The following is a 17,677-nucleotide window of genomic DNA, read 5'->3' on the forward strand; positions in this document are numbered from 1 at the left end:
TAATGCAAGTCCCTCGACCCAGGCTAAGAAGCTCTTTCACATACACAGAGAACCCTGAAGAGAAAAAAAAAAAGCCAGAGGCGGGGAGCCTCCAGACACCCCTGGTTGGGAGGGGATGCTAAATAAGCAGCAGTCCTTTTAAGCTGGGCTTGTATGAGTATGGTAAATTGACACTTGCCAGTAAAATACTTATCCTTCCTCCAAGCTTACCTATAGTCTTTACAGTATTACTTCTGGCAATCTGTCATAGCTGATGGCATTAAGAAGAGGTAATGTTTAAAAGCACTCATGCGGTAACAAAGAGACACAGGGGAAACAATTGCATTGGTTGCAACCAAGATGAAATTAACTTTTTACAGAGCCCTCGTTAGACTACAGTATCTTGCCAGGCATACAATAACCTACTTCTATCATGCCTGATACTGCTGCAAAACGAAGTGAGTGTCCCACATGATCGAAGTCAATGAGATTACTGCAGTGGGTTTGCAGGTCAGACTCAGACTGCAATGCTGAGTGTTAGAAATAGTAATAAACCTGTTTTATTTCTCTTTGCAACTATTATTCAAAGTTATTAGAGAGACAAGGTGGGTGAGGTAATATTTTTCTATTGGACCAACTTCTGTTGGCGAGAGAGGCAAGCTTTTGACCTTACACAGAGAACTTCTTCTGGTTTGGTGCTGTGGACCATAGGAAGCTTGCCTTTTTCACTAACAGAAATTGGTCCAATAAAAGTTATTACTTCACCCATCTTGTCTCTCTAATATCCTGGGACCAACATAGCTACAACAACACTGCACATTCAAAGTTATGAGAGACTGTTTTTATGGCTAAAAATACTCCACAACAATGCAATTTCTAAGAATGAGAATTGGATTTGGAAAGGTAAACTCCTCCCAAATCCTAATTTTAAGACGTTTCACCACATGATGAGCTGCACTCTTACTTGTGCAGTTGGCAAATAATGTTGTGCCACTGACTAGCCAGTAGCTCAGATATTCAGTGCTGGCCATCAGATAACCAGCTTCTAAACGAAAGGCTCTGGGCTGGTCAATGCTGAAAAGTTATGTCAACCCAGCTACATTACTCATGAATGGGAAAAAATCCACAACCCTGAGCGATGTAGTTAAGCCAGCCTAACCCCAGGGTAGACATCTCTAGGTTGATAGAAGAATTCTTCTGCTGACCTAGCTACTGCCTCTCAGGGAGGTGGTTAACTACAGCAAGGGAGAACCCTGCCGTCGTTGTGATGAGCGTCTACACTGAAGCTCTGTGGCAGTATGTTTTACACTGATGTATCAGTGCCTTCAAATGATCATTGATAGGGCCCTACCAATTTCATGGCACTGAAAAAACACATCACGGACTGTGAAATAAGCCCTTCCCCATGAATCCGATGTCCCCTTGTCCTAGGAGTGCCTCAGCAAAGGGGGCTCCTAGCTCAGCTGGGCTGGGAGGGACAGGACTATCCATGCCCTGTACAGATACCCGGGGGGAAGAAGGGTCCAGACCCACCTCTGTCTGCTGCAGGATGCTCTGGGACTGGGCAGCAGCCTCAGAGGTTCCTGCAGCTGGAGGAGACTTGTGGAGTTGGGTCCGATCTTCCCTGTGTTGCTGGGAGTGCCCCAGCTGGGGAAGCAAAGGACTTGTCCATCCCCTGCACAGCTGCTCAGGAGGAAGGGGAAAAAGGGAGATCGGATCCTCTCCTCCAACTCTGGGAACCTCCTGAGGCTGCAGGAAGTTCTGCAGTTGCTGCCTTCCGAATCCAGCACAGAAGTGAGGGTGGCAATCCCATGACCTCCCTACAAATTTGCGACCCGCCCACAATCCCCTTTTGCGTCAGACCCCCATGGTTACAACACTGTGAAATTTCAGATTTAAAACATCCGAAAACATGAAATTTACCAATCTTCAAATCCTATGGCCATGAAATTGACCATAATGGACTGTGAATTTGGTAGGGCCCTAATCATGGAGCATCCAACTCCACCACAACAATACTGCTGCCTGAGCTTCTGGGGCTAGCAGTCACCCAAGTTCCCTGTATTGTGAATTAGTGTCAAACCTAATGAGGTTACATCCTGGCACATGAGCTGAAAATCCAACTGGCAATGCAAATTAACTCACTTGAGGGTTGTTGTTTTTTTTAAGCTTTTTGGAGAAATTATCAGCTTCTACATAAAATAAATTGATTTTTACATAAAAAACAACAAGGAGAAACTTCAAACCCTTAACCTTATTTTTAACAATAAAAACTTTTTATGCCAACCCCTCACCCATGTAATTTGCTCTTACCCAGCTTCTTAACTGCAAACTGAACAAAAAATAAAAACAAGTGATTGAGTTACAAGGGATTATTAGTAGTAAGGTTTAGTCTGAAAGTGCTATTTTTAGATCGCATGCCACTCTGTTAAATCTATTGCAGGTGGTCAGAGAGACAACACCCTTTGTCTTAAGTAGCGGACGTTGAAAAAAATGCTTGACCTTGCAAAACTACTATTGAGGTCAATAGGACTTTTTGCCTGAGGCTGCACACTAGGACTGCACAAAATAGGGATTGGAGAGCACACTCACACAGTATACATTGTTTTAGAGAGAACCTCAAAGTTCTGTGATGTCTGGTTTCAGCCAAGAGAAGCTGGCCATGACACTATTTCATTAACAAATTTGTCACACGTTACGTGTCCAGGTGCCTACGCTGCAACTGAGCACCCCCTTATGTGCACACTGAACAGTTCTAGGTGTGCAACACAGCCTCGTCTTCTTCGAAACGTCACCCACCAGGTTAAAGATTGACACAAACCTTTGAATATGGCTCTGCAGAAAGCCACAAGATGGAGCTGGTGCCCAATCAAGCTGGGAGCCACAACTTATTATTTGTTGTTTGCTGTGTTGTTGTACCCGTGTTGGTCCCAGGATATTAGAGACAAGGTGGGTGAGGTAATATCTCTTATTGGACTGACTTCGGCTGGTGAGAGAGACATGCTCTCTAGCTTAGGCGTGGTCTACACTAGAAAATTAGGTCAGTATAACTACATCGCTCAGGGATGTGAAAAATCCACACCCCTGAGCAATGCACTTACACCAATCTAATCCTTGGTGTAGACAGCGCTAGGTGTACAGAAGTTGATCCAATAAAAGATATTACTTCACCCACCTTGTCTCTCTAATATCCTGGGACTAACATGGTTACAACAACACTGCAAACAAAAAATTATAAATTCAGGCTCTCTGCAGAGCCATATTCTGTCTCTAGAGGTTTGTTTCCATCTTTAACCTAGTGGGTTTTCCAGGCTGCATAGCTCCCTACTTTACGCTGTGATACCCCAGCAAGCCAGACTGCCTAAACAGGCCAGGACCTGCGCTTTGCTTTCTCTCCAAGGGCTATGACCAGAGTATTGCAAGTTACCACACAGCTCCTTCTAAGCAAGCACATTTATTCTTAAGGTAAGAGCACTACAGAGAAAACATATTAAAACCATAAAAGAACCTACTCGCATGCTAAAAAGCTTAGCAGAGGTCACCCCTGATCCAACCTAGAGCTCTGGTCAAAACCCACAACTGGGTTTTCCCTGTGATTATAAGTTCATTTGTCTTAGATCCAGAACTACAACTGAGACTGGGCCGATCAGCGACTTCTTTATACAGCTTGGGCCTTTGATCTTGGCATTCCGTAACAGGCAATCGGCAGACAATGACCCTCTGTTCAGGGCATAGCTTAAAGGCTGTGGTTTTGCATAACTGGAGCAGGGGATCTGCATTAACCTCTTCCTATGGATTCCCCAGGAAATCCACTTAACACTTATTGTCCCCAAAGTCCATACTTGTATGGCACATTTTCAATAATCTATGGTATTCCCAGGTCTTGTATCTGCCACACCTCCTCCTTAGAGAGGCAATTTGTATATAATCCCAGCCCACATTTATACATACACATAATAAAATAAGGTCTTTCAAAGATATTACAGGAAATTGCCATTTCTGTCACAAAGACAAGAGATAATATTTTTGTAACACACAACCTTTAGTCAAAAACCCATTAAAATAATAACCACTATATCTGGCTTTTGCCTATTTCTTTAGTATAAATCCTGCCTTTACGGGCATAGCCAAGAGCTGTAGAACAGAATCAGACAGTGGACCCGATTCTGCTACCCAGCACCTTGTGCAGTCAATTATGTCAGTGCAAAGTGGGTGTAAAATGCTACTACTGTGATCTGGGATCATTTTACACGTATTTGAACTGGTGGACATGACTACACAAAGTGCAGGGTGTTGAAGAATCAGGCTCAGTTCATTTAAAAGTACCTGAGGAGTTCAGAGATCAAGTTTTCTTTTTTTTTTTTTTTTTTTAAATGGGGTAATGCATTCTTTAAAATGAGACAGTAGAGCAGTATGGTCCAGTGGTCTGACCACAGGGTTGGGATCCAGAAATGCCCAATTTCCAATCTCTGTTCTGACACAGTCTGCCTCGATGGCCTTTTAACCTCTCTGTCGCCAGGTCCCTGACCGTTAATGGGGATAATTCTTACCTATCCCAAGAAGTTGTCATAAGAAGAAATGAGTTGGCAATTAACACGCTTGGAAGATGAGAAATACCATGCATATAAGTATAAGTTGTAGCCATATGTCAGTAGTATTCCAGCCACGTCAGTATTCCAGCCACAAATACAACAGAACTCACCACTGCAGGAATATTTACTGTCCTGATCAGATCAACTTCAGGGTCTCCAACAGACTTCTCTCGTTCAAATACATAGGTCTTTGGGTTCACAGAAGAGACTCTGGTGCCATTGTCCAAAATATGAACATTCACTCTTGGCCTGTACTCTCTGGGAGACAGAAAATTTGGCTCTTAAGGAAATTTGCAATGGTACAAATAATATTTATTATGGCTACAGAACTCCTGCTTTAAGCGCATAAAGAGAAAGAGTGGGATTTTCACAAGCACTCAGCACCGGTCTAACTCTGCTCTCACTGAAGTTTGGATACCTTTAGATCCAAAGGGGGCACAGTTAGCTCAATACTGAGCACTTTTTAAAATCCTGTTCACCCACCAATGTTCTTAATGCAGTCTAGTGAAGTTTACTTTTTTGCGTTATAAATGACAATGGGAAAAGAAGAAAAAGATTATAGCCCAATACAACACAAAAGGATTTAAAGGCCCAATCTAAGGTTCTGCACATGAAATATGGATTGAAAACTATAGTTTTGCCTCTTCACTGTGGGAAAAATTCACTCCTCCTGTGCAGAAGCCAGTGCAAGGTGTATGCCCCACTTAAGCCTCATTGCCCAGATCCAAGGCCAATTGACACCAACAGGGGAGTCTTTCCGTTGACTTCAGTGCACTTTAGATCAGGTCCTATTCGCTTATGTGAGACAAGACTCTGAAACAGGCCTTATGCTGCTCTCTGCACAGGGATGAATTTCACCCTAGGTTCTTGAATACCAGATTTTTTCCACTGATTTCAGTGGGGCCAGGATTTCACCTCTATAATACCGTTTACCATCCCAAGCAGCAGATGTCCCAGGATTGCTCATAAATAAGCCTAACGCATAAGGGGTGGAATTATGCCAGCTGATCTGATCAGAATTCGTTTTCAATGACTTCGACATGTATGCCCCACCCTTGTACAAACTTTAACAGCCACCATTTCACAATCAATATATACTAAGTTCTGCAGAGCTGGCTCGCCCAATTTCCAAATTAACTGTGCCTAGAGCTGTTCCAAAACAAAAGCAAAAGAGACAGATATAAATGTCAGACTATATGCTTGTCAGCATTTCTTTATAGCTGTGAAAGAATTTGGTTATATCTCACTAACTCCACACCAGCTCCTGAGTTAAAAGGATCATATCCTGCCTTTTTCAAGGGTTTCTTCCTGAGCAAACCTAATCAATGCTGTATTTCATACATTTCAACTCCCATGTTCTATGCCAACTGCACAAGAATCTTCAGAAAGATAAGGTGGGTGAGGTCATATTTTTTATTGGATCAACAGCTGTTGGAGAGAGACAAGCTTTCAAGCTTACTTAGAGCTCTTGTTCAGGTCAAGAAGAGCTCTGTATAAGCTCATCTCTCTCACCAACAGAAGTTGGTCCAATAAAAGATATTATCTCACCCACTTTGTCTCTCCAGTATCCTGGGAGCAATACAGGTACAACAACAGTGCATACAAGAATCTTAGAGCATTCTAATCCACACATATGAACAGACAGTTATATTTGCATTTAATTTTTTTTCCCAAGAAACTGGTTCAACCTCTAAGCTATTTAGAGAGATGCTTATGTTCCATGGAAAATATTCCAGTTAGAAACCAGCCATTCCCTCTGCCCCACATGTTTATAAATGACAGATCCACCACATTTCAGCATCCTCACTACTGGGGAACATTTTGGGTTGGCAACACTTCCCATTTGACTTCGTAACAGACTATCATGGAATAATCACCCATGGAAGCCAGGACTTGAATTGGAGGGGAAGGGGCAGAAGCATTTGGAGGGGGCTCCCAATTTCTATGCCATAATCAGTCTAAGAAATCTCCCACTCCTAAAAGGCTTGGAGGAGAAAATAAAACTCACCCCTTAGGGTTCCAAGGGTTGAGTTTCAAAGAGGAAAATCTTCAATATGGTACAACCAGATAAAATTAAAGAGTGTTTTCGAGCTCAGCAAGTTTGGACAGAAGAGCAGGCTGTGCTTTACAATAAATTACTCTTTTGATCTCCATCCTGTAAAACCAGTAAATATGGCTTCAGGTGACTAGAGAGACATGCACTAACACTATTTTTGGCTCTACCTAGATCTGAATTTTGCAGCTTATGCCCATCTCTGCAATTACAACAGTCCTATTGACTGTCCTGGTGTTTACTGGGTTTACAGTCTGTGGATCAAAAACATGATTTGTTTAAAGCTACGTCATCTGTCCAGCATGCTGAGTTTATAAATAGCCCTTTAGTATTGTCCAATCTTGTTTACGTCAGTCACACCACTGTTCTTCCCCCACCCAATTTCAGAGCATGTCCACTACCAAGCCAGCCTGCACTGCTCCCCCCCCCAAAAAAAAAAACACAAGCGCACACTTCGTTTTAAGCATGGTTTAAGCACTCATGTGTTTAAAGATAAACATGCACTTAGGTGCTTTGCTGGCTTGTGGCCTGAGCAAGGAGCTTGATATTTCTCCTCCGTCCCAGTGGGCAGCAGTCTACAATGGTCCCTATGTGACACAGCTGGTGCTGTCAGCAACCCACAGCCCTGGAAATGCCAATCAATCTGTTGGAAAATAGAGCTTCGGCTTCCACTGTTTCTTTAGCAGACAGACCCTATCTTGTACAGACAAGTCAAAATAGGGAAACCAAACAAAAGAGAGAGAAAGTGAATCACAGACCTTTGAAACATGCAGCCCTGGCTTACTCACGTCACACACAAGTAACTGAGACCGAGCCTGCACCACCAAGCCCCGCCTCCTGCACGCTGACTGCAAAATTATATGTCATGGGAGAGCTCTTGCCAAGGGATCTACACACCAGCCATTCATGCTGTGTTTCTCCACATTCATACACGTGATCCACCAGCCACATCCCTGATTCTCTGTCTTCCATCCCAACTAACTCTGGGACCAGTGGGCCTTGGCAAAGACTGAATTCTCACAGTACCCCTTCCCCCCGACTCAGAAGGTTTCCACTCAGTTCTACCTTCTGGCTTTCTAACTTGTGCAACCTCACAAATGTGTGTTGGCAAAGGGTATGGGGGTGGGGGGGAGGGGAAGAATCACAGCCTGAGAAGGATGACAGGAAGGAGGCACCCAGAGATGTGTCATGAGCACCATGAGGTGGGGGACTGCTTGTGTCACTTCACATAGGGTCTTAAAAAACTAGAGCCCTGTTTATCTGTCTGACACATAGGAGAGAACCTCTGATAAGTTGCAAGTGTCATGCTCTGCCGGAACACTTCACACAGAGAAGCTGCAGCAGTGGTTCCAAGCGGCATAGGTGTTGTATGAGCAAAGCTTCCAATGCCATTGGATGGGGGCCAGAAGGGCTGGAGGGAGAATATGTGGAAGGAACCAGATTGGCCACTGTGACGAAATAAGGAGGGAGGAGAGGCAGAGACTACAGGAGGGGAAAGGAAGATGAGAGAATAGCAGGAGAAGCAGTGAGAGAATGCTGAGGTGGGGAAGGAGAAAGGCAGAGGGAGAGAAATAACCTGGGTAGGAAAGGTGTGTGCATAGACCAATATGGCTGTGAAACATGAACAAAACAGGCTCTCCCTTCAATTCTCTAGCATCCCTTCAAACAGTAGGGGCCTGATTCCCTTTCACCCAGTGGTCCCCAAACTATGGGGCAGACAAACGTAAAGGGGAGTGCGGAGGGGCCTGGAACAGCCTCCACAGGGGGCAGGGAGGGAGCACCATGCAGCCCCACTCTGCTTCCAGCTCTGCACTGGCCCTGACCCTGGCCTTGGCCTCGGTTCTTGACTCCCGGCCCCGACGTAGTCCTGCTCCTGGCCCTGGCTCACAACCGTGGTCCAGACCTGTTCTTGGCTGCCGCTCCCGACTGCAGATCTGGGGGGGGGCAGGGCGGGTTGCAATGGAAAAAGTTTGGAGACCACTGCTATGCCAACGTGAAGACACATTCTATCTATTGTAGGTACTTATATGACCCTCATCACCATAATATCTGAAAATCTCACTACCTTGCACAGATTTTTTTTTCCTCACAACACCCTGCTGAGTGATAGGGCAGTACTACCTCCATTTTACAAATGGGAACTGATGCACAAGGTAGATTATGTGACTTGTCCAGCATCATACACAGGTAATCTGGAGCTGAGCGACAAATTGAACTCAGGTTTCCCATCTCAAACCAGTGCCTTAGCCACTAAAAGATTCTTCCTCCCTTGAGTAAACTCTCCAGCACATAACAGATCAACAGGATTTTTTTTTTGTTTTTTTTTGGTTTTTTTTGCTAAGAAACCTGTCATGGTTGCCCCAACCAACCCTCCCAAGTTTTATTTTTGCAAATACAATGAGCAATATAGACTTACCTGTAAGTGTACGGCCCTATTTCTTCCACAAAAGGGGTATCTCCATTGACCACTTCTAGAGGATTGGTCACGTTAAAAAAGTAGAACTGCATGTAGACTGGTGGAGGAGGGTCTTCCCAGAGGTCAAAGGCTTCTGTGCCATTCTTTAATATTGTTCCCTACACAACAACAACAAAAACAAAGAAATCACACGGTTGCTGGGCATTCTGTGAAGATTCACTGTATGAGAGAAAAGAAACGGACTTGTGAGTTGCCCTTGGACTGATGCTGATGAGGCCCTGAGCCCTGCAAATACTTCTCTATGGGCTTAACTTTAAGCACGAGTAGCCCTACTGAAATCAAATGTGGGGATTAGCCTTTGCAAGACAGGGCCTAGAGCTCCAGAAATTCTCATTCTATTTCCCTCAAATGTTTGTGTCTTAAATTCCCTGGCATGTAGACCTACCAGCCAGAGCACAATGAACTATGTCCATACCAACCAATACTGGCTACTGAGGTACAGCAATGCCCTTACTCACAATGAATCATCATTTAGGCCTGGATCTTCAAAAGTATTCAGGCACCTATATAACTTTGAAGATCTGGGCCTTAGTTCACAAGTGGTTTCTTCCAGTGCAAGATGCTACTAAACCAGAGTCAGGGTATCAGAATCTGTCCCTATATTAATTCTAGGTGAAATGCACCCCTCCACACTTCTAAACCCCTTAGGCATTTCTCAGCCCCTCTGAAAATCAAGGGCTTAGACTGTAAATTCCTTGTTGCATTAACTTCAGTAAGATCAGGATTGGGACCATTATGCTTAAGTGGGGCATAGAGTGTTGCACGGATGTGAATGTAACTATCTGTATACATATTATAAATATAACTTAGAATCTACATAAACTGCAGGAGGTTTATCTTTGACTGTCATCTTATTACAATTCAGATGTAGTTATACCGTAGTGACGTGCTTTAAGCTTTATCCTGTTATAAATGACCAGATTTAACCTGACAGGATACCACCAGTATGCACCCTGGAATCCTGGGTTCTCTAATTCATAGAAACTGGGAGCAGGAACGGAAACAGCTAGCTGCATTCGGATTTTTCAAATCCTTTGTCTTTAGTTTTCTAACTGGAACAATTTTTGAAGACTGCATTGCACTTGTAAAAATAGGGACAAAGGATGAAGGGCCTCTAACAGGCTGGCAGTGTTTACATGGAACACCCCCCAAGAGATGTTGATCCTGCCAGGGAATGCTAAATTAAATGGGTTCTGCTGATTCACCCAGGCAAGTGGATTTCTAGCCTCTATGAATATAGGGGAGGTGGGAGTGGAAATCTAGAGATAGACTCTACATCCTCCATGGCAAACAGCCCTGAGGCAGGCACCCTAGGAGTGCTCAAACTAGGAGAGAAGCTGAGCTTTGTGTTATTGTTAATTTCTTTGCTAATAAACCCAATTCCCGCAAAGGGATGACGTTGTGACTCTGCAGCATGTGAAATTTATTTTAGGTCAGACTGGCAAGAGCACTTAGTCTCAGGCTCCAATCCTGCAAGTTACTGGGGGTCCTCACATTTATGTGGACCAGGACTTAATAGCTGTTTTAGCAAAATCCCTGGCTGGGCCTGGGTTCCTTTCCCACCCCCATTAAAGATTTTCCTAACAAAAAATGAGAACACAAAATGCACATAAATCCATCTGCTATCAGCTCATCTTGCATTCTATAGAAGTCTATATAAGAATGTCCATAAATCCCTGTTATTGTAGAATCACTTAACTATTGTACCGGCAATTCATCTATAATTGCAGGCTCAAGGTCAGAATGCCACCTTTTTATATTCCCTCTAAGAAACATGATATACAAGTCTCATTCCAAAAGTGCTCATTTTGTTTTGAAAATGACATTACAACAATGATGCAGCCATGCTATAAAGAGAATATAAATCAATATTGGGGAAAATGGATTCAGCTCCACTACAGTCAATTCAGGGATAAATCTGACCCACTAAGTTAAACTGTTTAAGAAAAAGCACAAAGAAAACCATATCGTCAATGCTACACCACCAGGAGGCAGAAGAGGGGGAAATAATTTACAACTAAATGGATCACGTCTCCATTTGCTCCTTCTATTTTTCTGGGAAAACACATTAAATACTGTAAACACACAAGCTCAAAAGCAGAAAGGCCTGGAGATCTTGGTTGGTGCTTATAGGATCTTAATTTCATCAATACCATTTGTTTCTCGGACACATTCTGGGTCTCCCAGCCTCAGTTTCTGTTTTCTTTCCACTTACATTTTTATTTTTGAGTGGTTAGATTGATAGAATGAGCTTGGGATGGCCACAATATTTCTGAGTGGGAAAGTAAGCTGGCCCAGATCCTCCGAAGTATTTGGGCACCTAACTCCCACTGATACCTATGGGAGTTAAGCACACCCACTGGTATCTGGGACAAAGTATCAAGGGCCTGTAACAGGCTGACGGTGTTTGCATGGAACACCCCGTCCTCCGCCCCCCACTGAGAGATTTTGGTCCTGCAGAGGAATGCTAAATTAAAAGGGCTCTGCCGATTCACCAAAGCAAGTGGATTTCTATCCTCTCTGGATATTGAGGACGTGGGAGTGGACATCTAGAGATGGAGGATGTAGAGTCTGTGGCAAACAGCCTTGAGATAGGATATCTGGCCCATCGTGTCAAATGAGTGACAATCAACCCTTTGTAGCACACCACATCATAACCATAGTAATACACAGGAATTACAGAGTGCTTTTCATAAAAGGATTTCAAATAATCTATTCTGATTATGCCACATGTATTACGGAAACATTATTTTAGAAATATTTTGGGGAGTTGTTTTTTAATTCCATGGGGACTCTCAGTATTTCTGACACCCCGTTTCCTGTAGGTCCTGATGGCTTAGGCCCTGATCCTGCAACTCATTCCATGCAGGTGGACTCCTGTACCCATGCGGAGCCCCACTGATCCTTCCTTAGAATTCATGCTCGTGGATTAAATATTCATTGTTTCCCCATAGGCGTGCCAAAGATCCAAAGAAGTTGTAACACCTGGGAATAGTTATGTTCCCCTCCTGCAAGGTTTCATTGTGATTTTTCAAGATGTACTCAATCTAGGAGTGTAAACAACTGAACAGCAGAATAAACTTCAACCACCCTGAGTAGGACTCCTTGACTCAAGTCTAGTTATATTTTCCCCCGTCCCCTTGGGAATACTCATTTCTAAAGTAACATTTAAACTGGTCATTCAGTCTTATACACCTGCATGTTATCTGCACTGACCATAGTGAACCACAGCTTCATCATCCCCAGTGATCCACAGCTTCGTCACCTACAGCAATTGTGATTGTTCTAGGTCTGGACATTCTTCCTACTGCACAATTCAGACTGATGAGAGCTCATCATAGCGTATCATCATACCTAGCTGCAATTCCAGTTTTGCTGTAAGGCCCTCAATGGAGTAGGGTCCAGATGTCACAAAGACAGCTTCTCCCTCTGCAACCTACCTCAATGGCTGTGAGCAGATGGGGTTGTTGCAGCTGCCGGAGACCAGAATAAAACTCTTGAGAACTTGGAGCTAAGGGATTTTGGCACAGACTCTGAATTGTGGAACTCCCCCATCAGGGATCAGGGAAAGCCCAAATCTTGCCACATTTCAAATGCAATGCAAGATTAATCTGTTTGCGCATGATGTCCTAAAATACCACTGACTACATCATATGGCCAGAAGCTTTTTCCCTAGTATGCAAACAAGTATGAACAACCCCACTAAGTAAACAGCAGAGTCAATGGAGTGATAGCGAGCAAAAATCTTTTGGGGGTTTTCTTCGGTTTGTGCATGTGGCACCTGGATCCGACTATGAGGGGTGCATTAGATAAGCACAGAGAGAGTACCTGACCCTGCATCGTAAGTACAAAGTAAAAAGTGATGAGCAGGAGAAGCACAAGGGAATCCAATCTATTAGTGAGAGCACCATTGTGCCAGTACCAATTTATTCTTACCTAATACAAGAGTAAGGCCAAAGAAGAGAGTGTAGCTAAGGGCTTCACCAGCATGAGGACAATCAATCACACCTAGCCCATGTCTGCCGCAGACACTCCCATTCTGCATCCCAAGCTCTGTTGTACCTCACACCCTTTGAGGTAAGAGGGAGAATACATGCAGTGGTGGTGCAACCAACTCCTACTTAATGCAAAGGAAAACAGCCATAATTTTCAAAAGTTCCTACGTGACTTAGATCCCTAATTCTCACTGAAAGTCAATGGGACTTAGGTGCACCAGTCACTTAGGTGCTTTTGAAAATTTGAAACTTTACCTTTGCCTAAGCTTACCCTCCACTCACAGTTTCGCATCTCTTTGCACTCCTTGCTGTGTGCTGCACAAGGACTAGCAGGATCAAGGCCAGATTTTCTCCTTCTTGCTCCCCACCATTAACCCTTTATGCTAGGAGACTAGCCTGGTCTACACACAAAGTACCAACACAGTGCTTGGCAGCCTGGTCTGAGCTTCAGAAGACCTGGTTTCTATTCCCTGCTCTGCCACTGCTGTATGGACATGGCCAAACCATTTCATCTTTCTGCACCTCAGCTTCCCCATCTGAAAAGTGGGGATGATACCCACCCTGCTTTGTGATCTAGAATTGAATAGCACTGTATTATAACCAAATATTATTAATGATTAGCATGAAGAGTTTGCACTTACTATTAGGGCTGACATCAGTAAATAATGATTCCTACGATAAACATTTTTTAAAAGTAACCATTAATGCTAATCAAATTGACCCATCTTGACTCCAGGCTAGAAATTCCGGATAACAACCATTCAGAAACAAAGGGCAGATAACAGGGGAGAACAAATGGCTTAAAAACTATGATAAATAACATCCAGGAATTAATTTTAAATGCTTTTTTAAAAAATTGATAGTCTTGCATTGTTATGAGGTTTAAAAAATATTGAATATTTTTTAATGATTTGCCATGGCTGACACCATTAATATCCTCGCCTGACAGCAAATAAAGCACTGATCCATACAAAAGTCAGGAAAAGCGGAGAGAAATTTATCAGCAAACACGAAGGCAGAATTATTCAAGATAAATGTCACCAGGACTATAGAACATGAACTGTAAGACAGCCGGTACTTAAAGCTTTACATGCTTTTCACCACTTACTGCTGCTTTGAGCGTGTCCCTTAATTACAGTTATGAAAGCTACTTGCATCTGATTACATTTTACACTGGTTTAAAAAAAAAAAAAAAATCACACAGCTCCCATTTTTAGGCTTCCCCAGGGAGGGGGAGGCTTATTAATACAGAATGTTTTTTTTTTTTGTTTTTTTAAAAGGCGGCCCTTTGCAGTCTCAAAGGATGTTTTGCTGCCTTGCAATAGGACATTTCAAACCAGCCTTATTTTCAGTGCATTATTTCGAGCTTTCTCACGGCAGCTCAGGGGCCGCCTCTCTAGATCTCACCCAGAGCCTGATTTCGCGGCCCCGCTCCCACCCTACCTGGAATCCAGCGATGCTTTGCCGATGATTACCCAGGCCCCGAGGGCTGCCATCAAGCTCCATTCCCGGCCTCTCCCCCCCTCTATATAGGGGGGGAGGGATAGCTCAGTGGTTTGAGCATTGGCCTGCGAAACCCAGGGTTGTGAGTTCAATCCTTGAGGGGGCTATTTAGGGATCTGGGGCAAAATTGGGGATTGTGCCTGCTTTGAGCAGGGGGTTGGAGGTCCCTTCCAACCCTGATATTCTATGATTTAGAGCTAGGAAAGGCCGCCGGCGTCTTGCAAAGCAAGATCGGTCACGGCTGCGCTTGCAACAAAGTCTCCCCCCTGCCCCGGCCGGCTCAGGGCGGGGGGGGACTCTCACCTCTTTCACTTGCAGGTCCACCACCCTCTGGAGGACGTGGGCCACCAGCAAGGAGACGCTGGCGATGAGCAGGCTCACGGACAGGATCCCCACCGTGGAGAGGCAGCACTTCCTCATGGCGCAGAGCGGAGGCCGGTGCACACACGCCCGCACTGCCGCCGCGGAGGAGAGCGGGCGCCTGCCGCGGCCAGGCTGCCCCTCTCCGCCTACGCGAGCGCGCGGGGGGCTGGTCGGCCGGGCACCGAGGCGCCGCCCGGCGGGGGAGCGCGGCGCTGCCGCGGCTGGAGGATGCTGCGCGGTTCGGTTTCGTGGGCGCTGGGGCGGGGACGCGCCGGCTGCAAAGCGGCTCCTGGGGCTGGGGCCGGGCCCGGCCGCCCGCCCGGCCGGCGAGCGAGCAGCGATCCCCCCGGGGCGGGAAGCGAAGGGGCTGGGGGTGTCTGTCCTTTTATCCTGGCTCCGACAGCTGCCCTGGGGGCGGAATTTGCAACCCGAGTCAAGGACTTTTTAACGTTTCGTGCCCGGTTAGCGGGCGGGGTCTTGCCTCTCCCTCCGGCCATGGATGAGGTGGGGTTGCTGATCCGGACCAGGCTGGCCATCCCTATCTGCTTTTCTGCCGGTTGCGTTTATATAGCAATCCGCTCATTTCATCTGTGGTGCATTCGTTTGTGGAGACTGGTTTTTCTAGTGCTGGGAGAGCCAGTTTGGCAGGGTGAGAGTAACAGGAACAGAACACGAAATACAATCGAATGGAGAGCGACAAAACTGCACCGGGGTGACTCGGGGCAGGGGATCTCTCTGAATCTCGTTTTCATTTGACTTACTTGGGACTGAGTGATTAGGACAGTGTCAGTACAGTACCCACGCAGAGCACAGGTGGGACACGAAGAGCTTGAGAACTGTAAACTGCTTCCTCAGAGCTGGTCCACGCTACAAAGTTAGGTGGGTTTAACTACCTCACTAAGGGCTGTGGAAAATTTCACCCCCTATGTGATGTAATTAAGCTGATCTAAGCCCTAGTCTAGACACCTCTTGAACAGAAGAATTCTTTCCTCGACCTAGCTACTGCCTCTTGGAGAGGTGGATTTACTACAACAGACGAGCCCCTTCTGATGCTGTAGGAGGTGTCTACACTACAGCTTTGCCACTAGCATTTCTAGTGTACACATATCCTCTGACTTGACTGGGTTGGTTGGTTGATTGTAGGCCATCTGCACAAGTGTGCCCTTGGGTCATGTTTCAGGGTAGCAGCCGTGTCAGTCTGTATCCACAAAAAGAAAAGGAGTACTTTTGGCACCTTAGAGACTAACAAATTTATTTGAGCATAAGCTTTTGTGAGCTACAGCTCACTTCATCGGATGCATTCCTTGGGTCATGGAGATTGTGATTCAGATGAGCATTGTTTGAAGCTCTTTGCTTCAGAGAAATGCTAGGCAGCAAGGTAGTCATTGTGACTTTGGAGCTAAAATTTGAGAAGATTGGCGAAGGCACCCAATTGAGCTAAACCTTTTATCATACAGTTATTGCAGAGATCTCTTCATCAGAAGTTCTGAATTAAGTTGCTGGTGAATAAACCACTGTGATGTAACACTGCACTGATACTGCACTGCATAAGAAGACCGAGATGCCTACACTGCTAAAAGTCACTTTATCCGGTACCCTTTCCTGAGCACACAGGCCATGGGAAAATCCTTGGTTGTTTGTTATACCAAAAAGGCAAAACCGACAGTCTGTGTCCTGGACTAAGCAGGTCCAGGCAGGGCAATGAGCTGCCCATACATCTTTCAAGAGTAACAAAACCTGCACCCATTATTTGTCTGATCTATCAGGGGGGGTAAAATCTAGCAAAAGGGACGTGGAATTTATGGTTACTGCTGCAGCAAAGCTTCCATGGCAGGGATCCGATTGCACATGGAATTTTGCTAGAGCTATATTAGCTTACACAATATATACAGACATTTAAAAGTTTCACCAGTGAACAAGAGGAACACAGCTATACCCCAGATGGAAAAACCCCATTGTCATAGGATCAACACCACACACACAAATTGCCTCGGAATTGAATTAGCCGTTCATATGCCATTATTTTGTAAAGAGCAGATTCTGCAAATTCAGTGAAAATCAGCTTGCACTAATAAAGTTGAACTGTTCATGAAAAATAACAGATCAATTGCACTATTGAGAGATTTCTCCTTTTAAGGCCCCAGCTGGGGAGTATTGCTCAGCATCCCTCAGTAATCGCCTCCAGGGCACTGCTTGCAGAGGCAAGGAGCCCTGTGAAAGCAAAGGCTCCCTGCCCTCAGCAGTGCCTACTGATCTAGCTGCCTCCCATTATGGCCCTGTGATTTCCAAGGGGAAGGTGAGTCCTGTAAATGAAGAAGACTCCTTCCTGTAGCAGGAAACAATGGTGCTAGCAGCACTAGTTTTCCAACCACAAGATGCAAAAATCACAAGTCAAGCCTCCAAAATAAATCATGAGATTTAAAAAATAAGTTTTGTTTTGTTTTGTTTGCCTTCTGGGTTTTGAGCCTTTGGGGTTCACATTTCAAGCTTTTCTCTACATCCACGAGGGTTTTTCTTTTAAATTACTAACGTTGCACCCTCCTTCATTGCAGCAGCTGTTGGAATATTTTTGTGGCATGCATTTTTCTGCTTGTTAAAAGATTCTAAACCCCATTCAACATGTATGGGGAAGTTGGAACAACCAAGTTATAATTAATGTAGTTTACCCCCTGAAGTAAAAAAGTGTAAGATTTTGCAGGCAATCTTGTTTAATTTG

The 17,677-nt window shown here is 44.8% G+C and overlaps 1 protein-coding gene across 3 annotated transcripts in view; it reads right to left on the minus strand.

Moving 5' to 3' along the window:
- SCARB2 (scavenger receptor class B member 2) overlaps nt 1–15,151 on the minus strand; it is a 43,469-nt gene extending 28,318 nt beyond the window's left edge. For 2 of the 3 annotated variants that reach the window (XM_038399435.2, XM_038399434.2), the window contains exons 1-3: nt 14,902–15,131; nt 9,041–9,198; nt 4,682–4,829 (exon numbers count right to left, since the gene is read on the minus strand). In XM_038399435.2, coding sequence (XP_038255363.1) covers nt 4,682–4,829; nt 9,041–9,198; nt 14,902–15,018 — 423 coding nt within the window. In that variant the 5' untranslated portion in view covers nt 15,019–15,131. Of the gene's footprint in view, nt 1–4,681; nt 4,830–9,040; nt 9,199–14,901 lie in introns of all 3 variants that reach the window. The other variant, XM_038399433.2, reaches the window with a different exon arrangement.
- Between the last annotated feature and the right edge of the window lie 2,526 nt (nt 15,152–17,677).

Source organism: Dermochelys coriacea, chromosome 4 (assembly GCF_009764565.3).
Source record: "Dermochelys coriacea isolate rDerCor1 chromosome 4, rDerCor1.pri.v4, whole genome shotgun sequence".
In the NCBI taxonomy this organism is placed as follows: Eukaryota; Metazoa; Chordata; order Testudines; family Dermochelyidae; genus Dermochelys; species Dermochelys coriacea.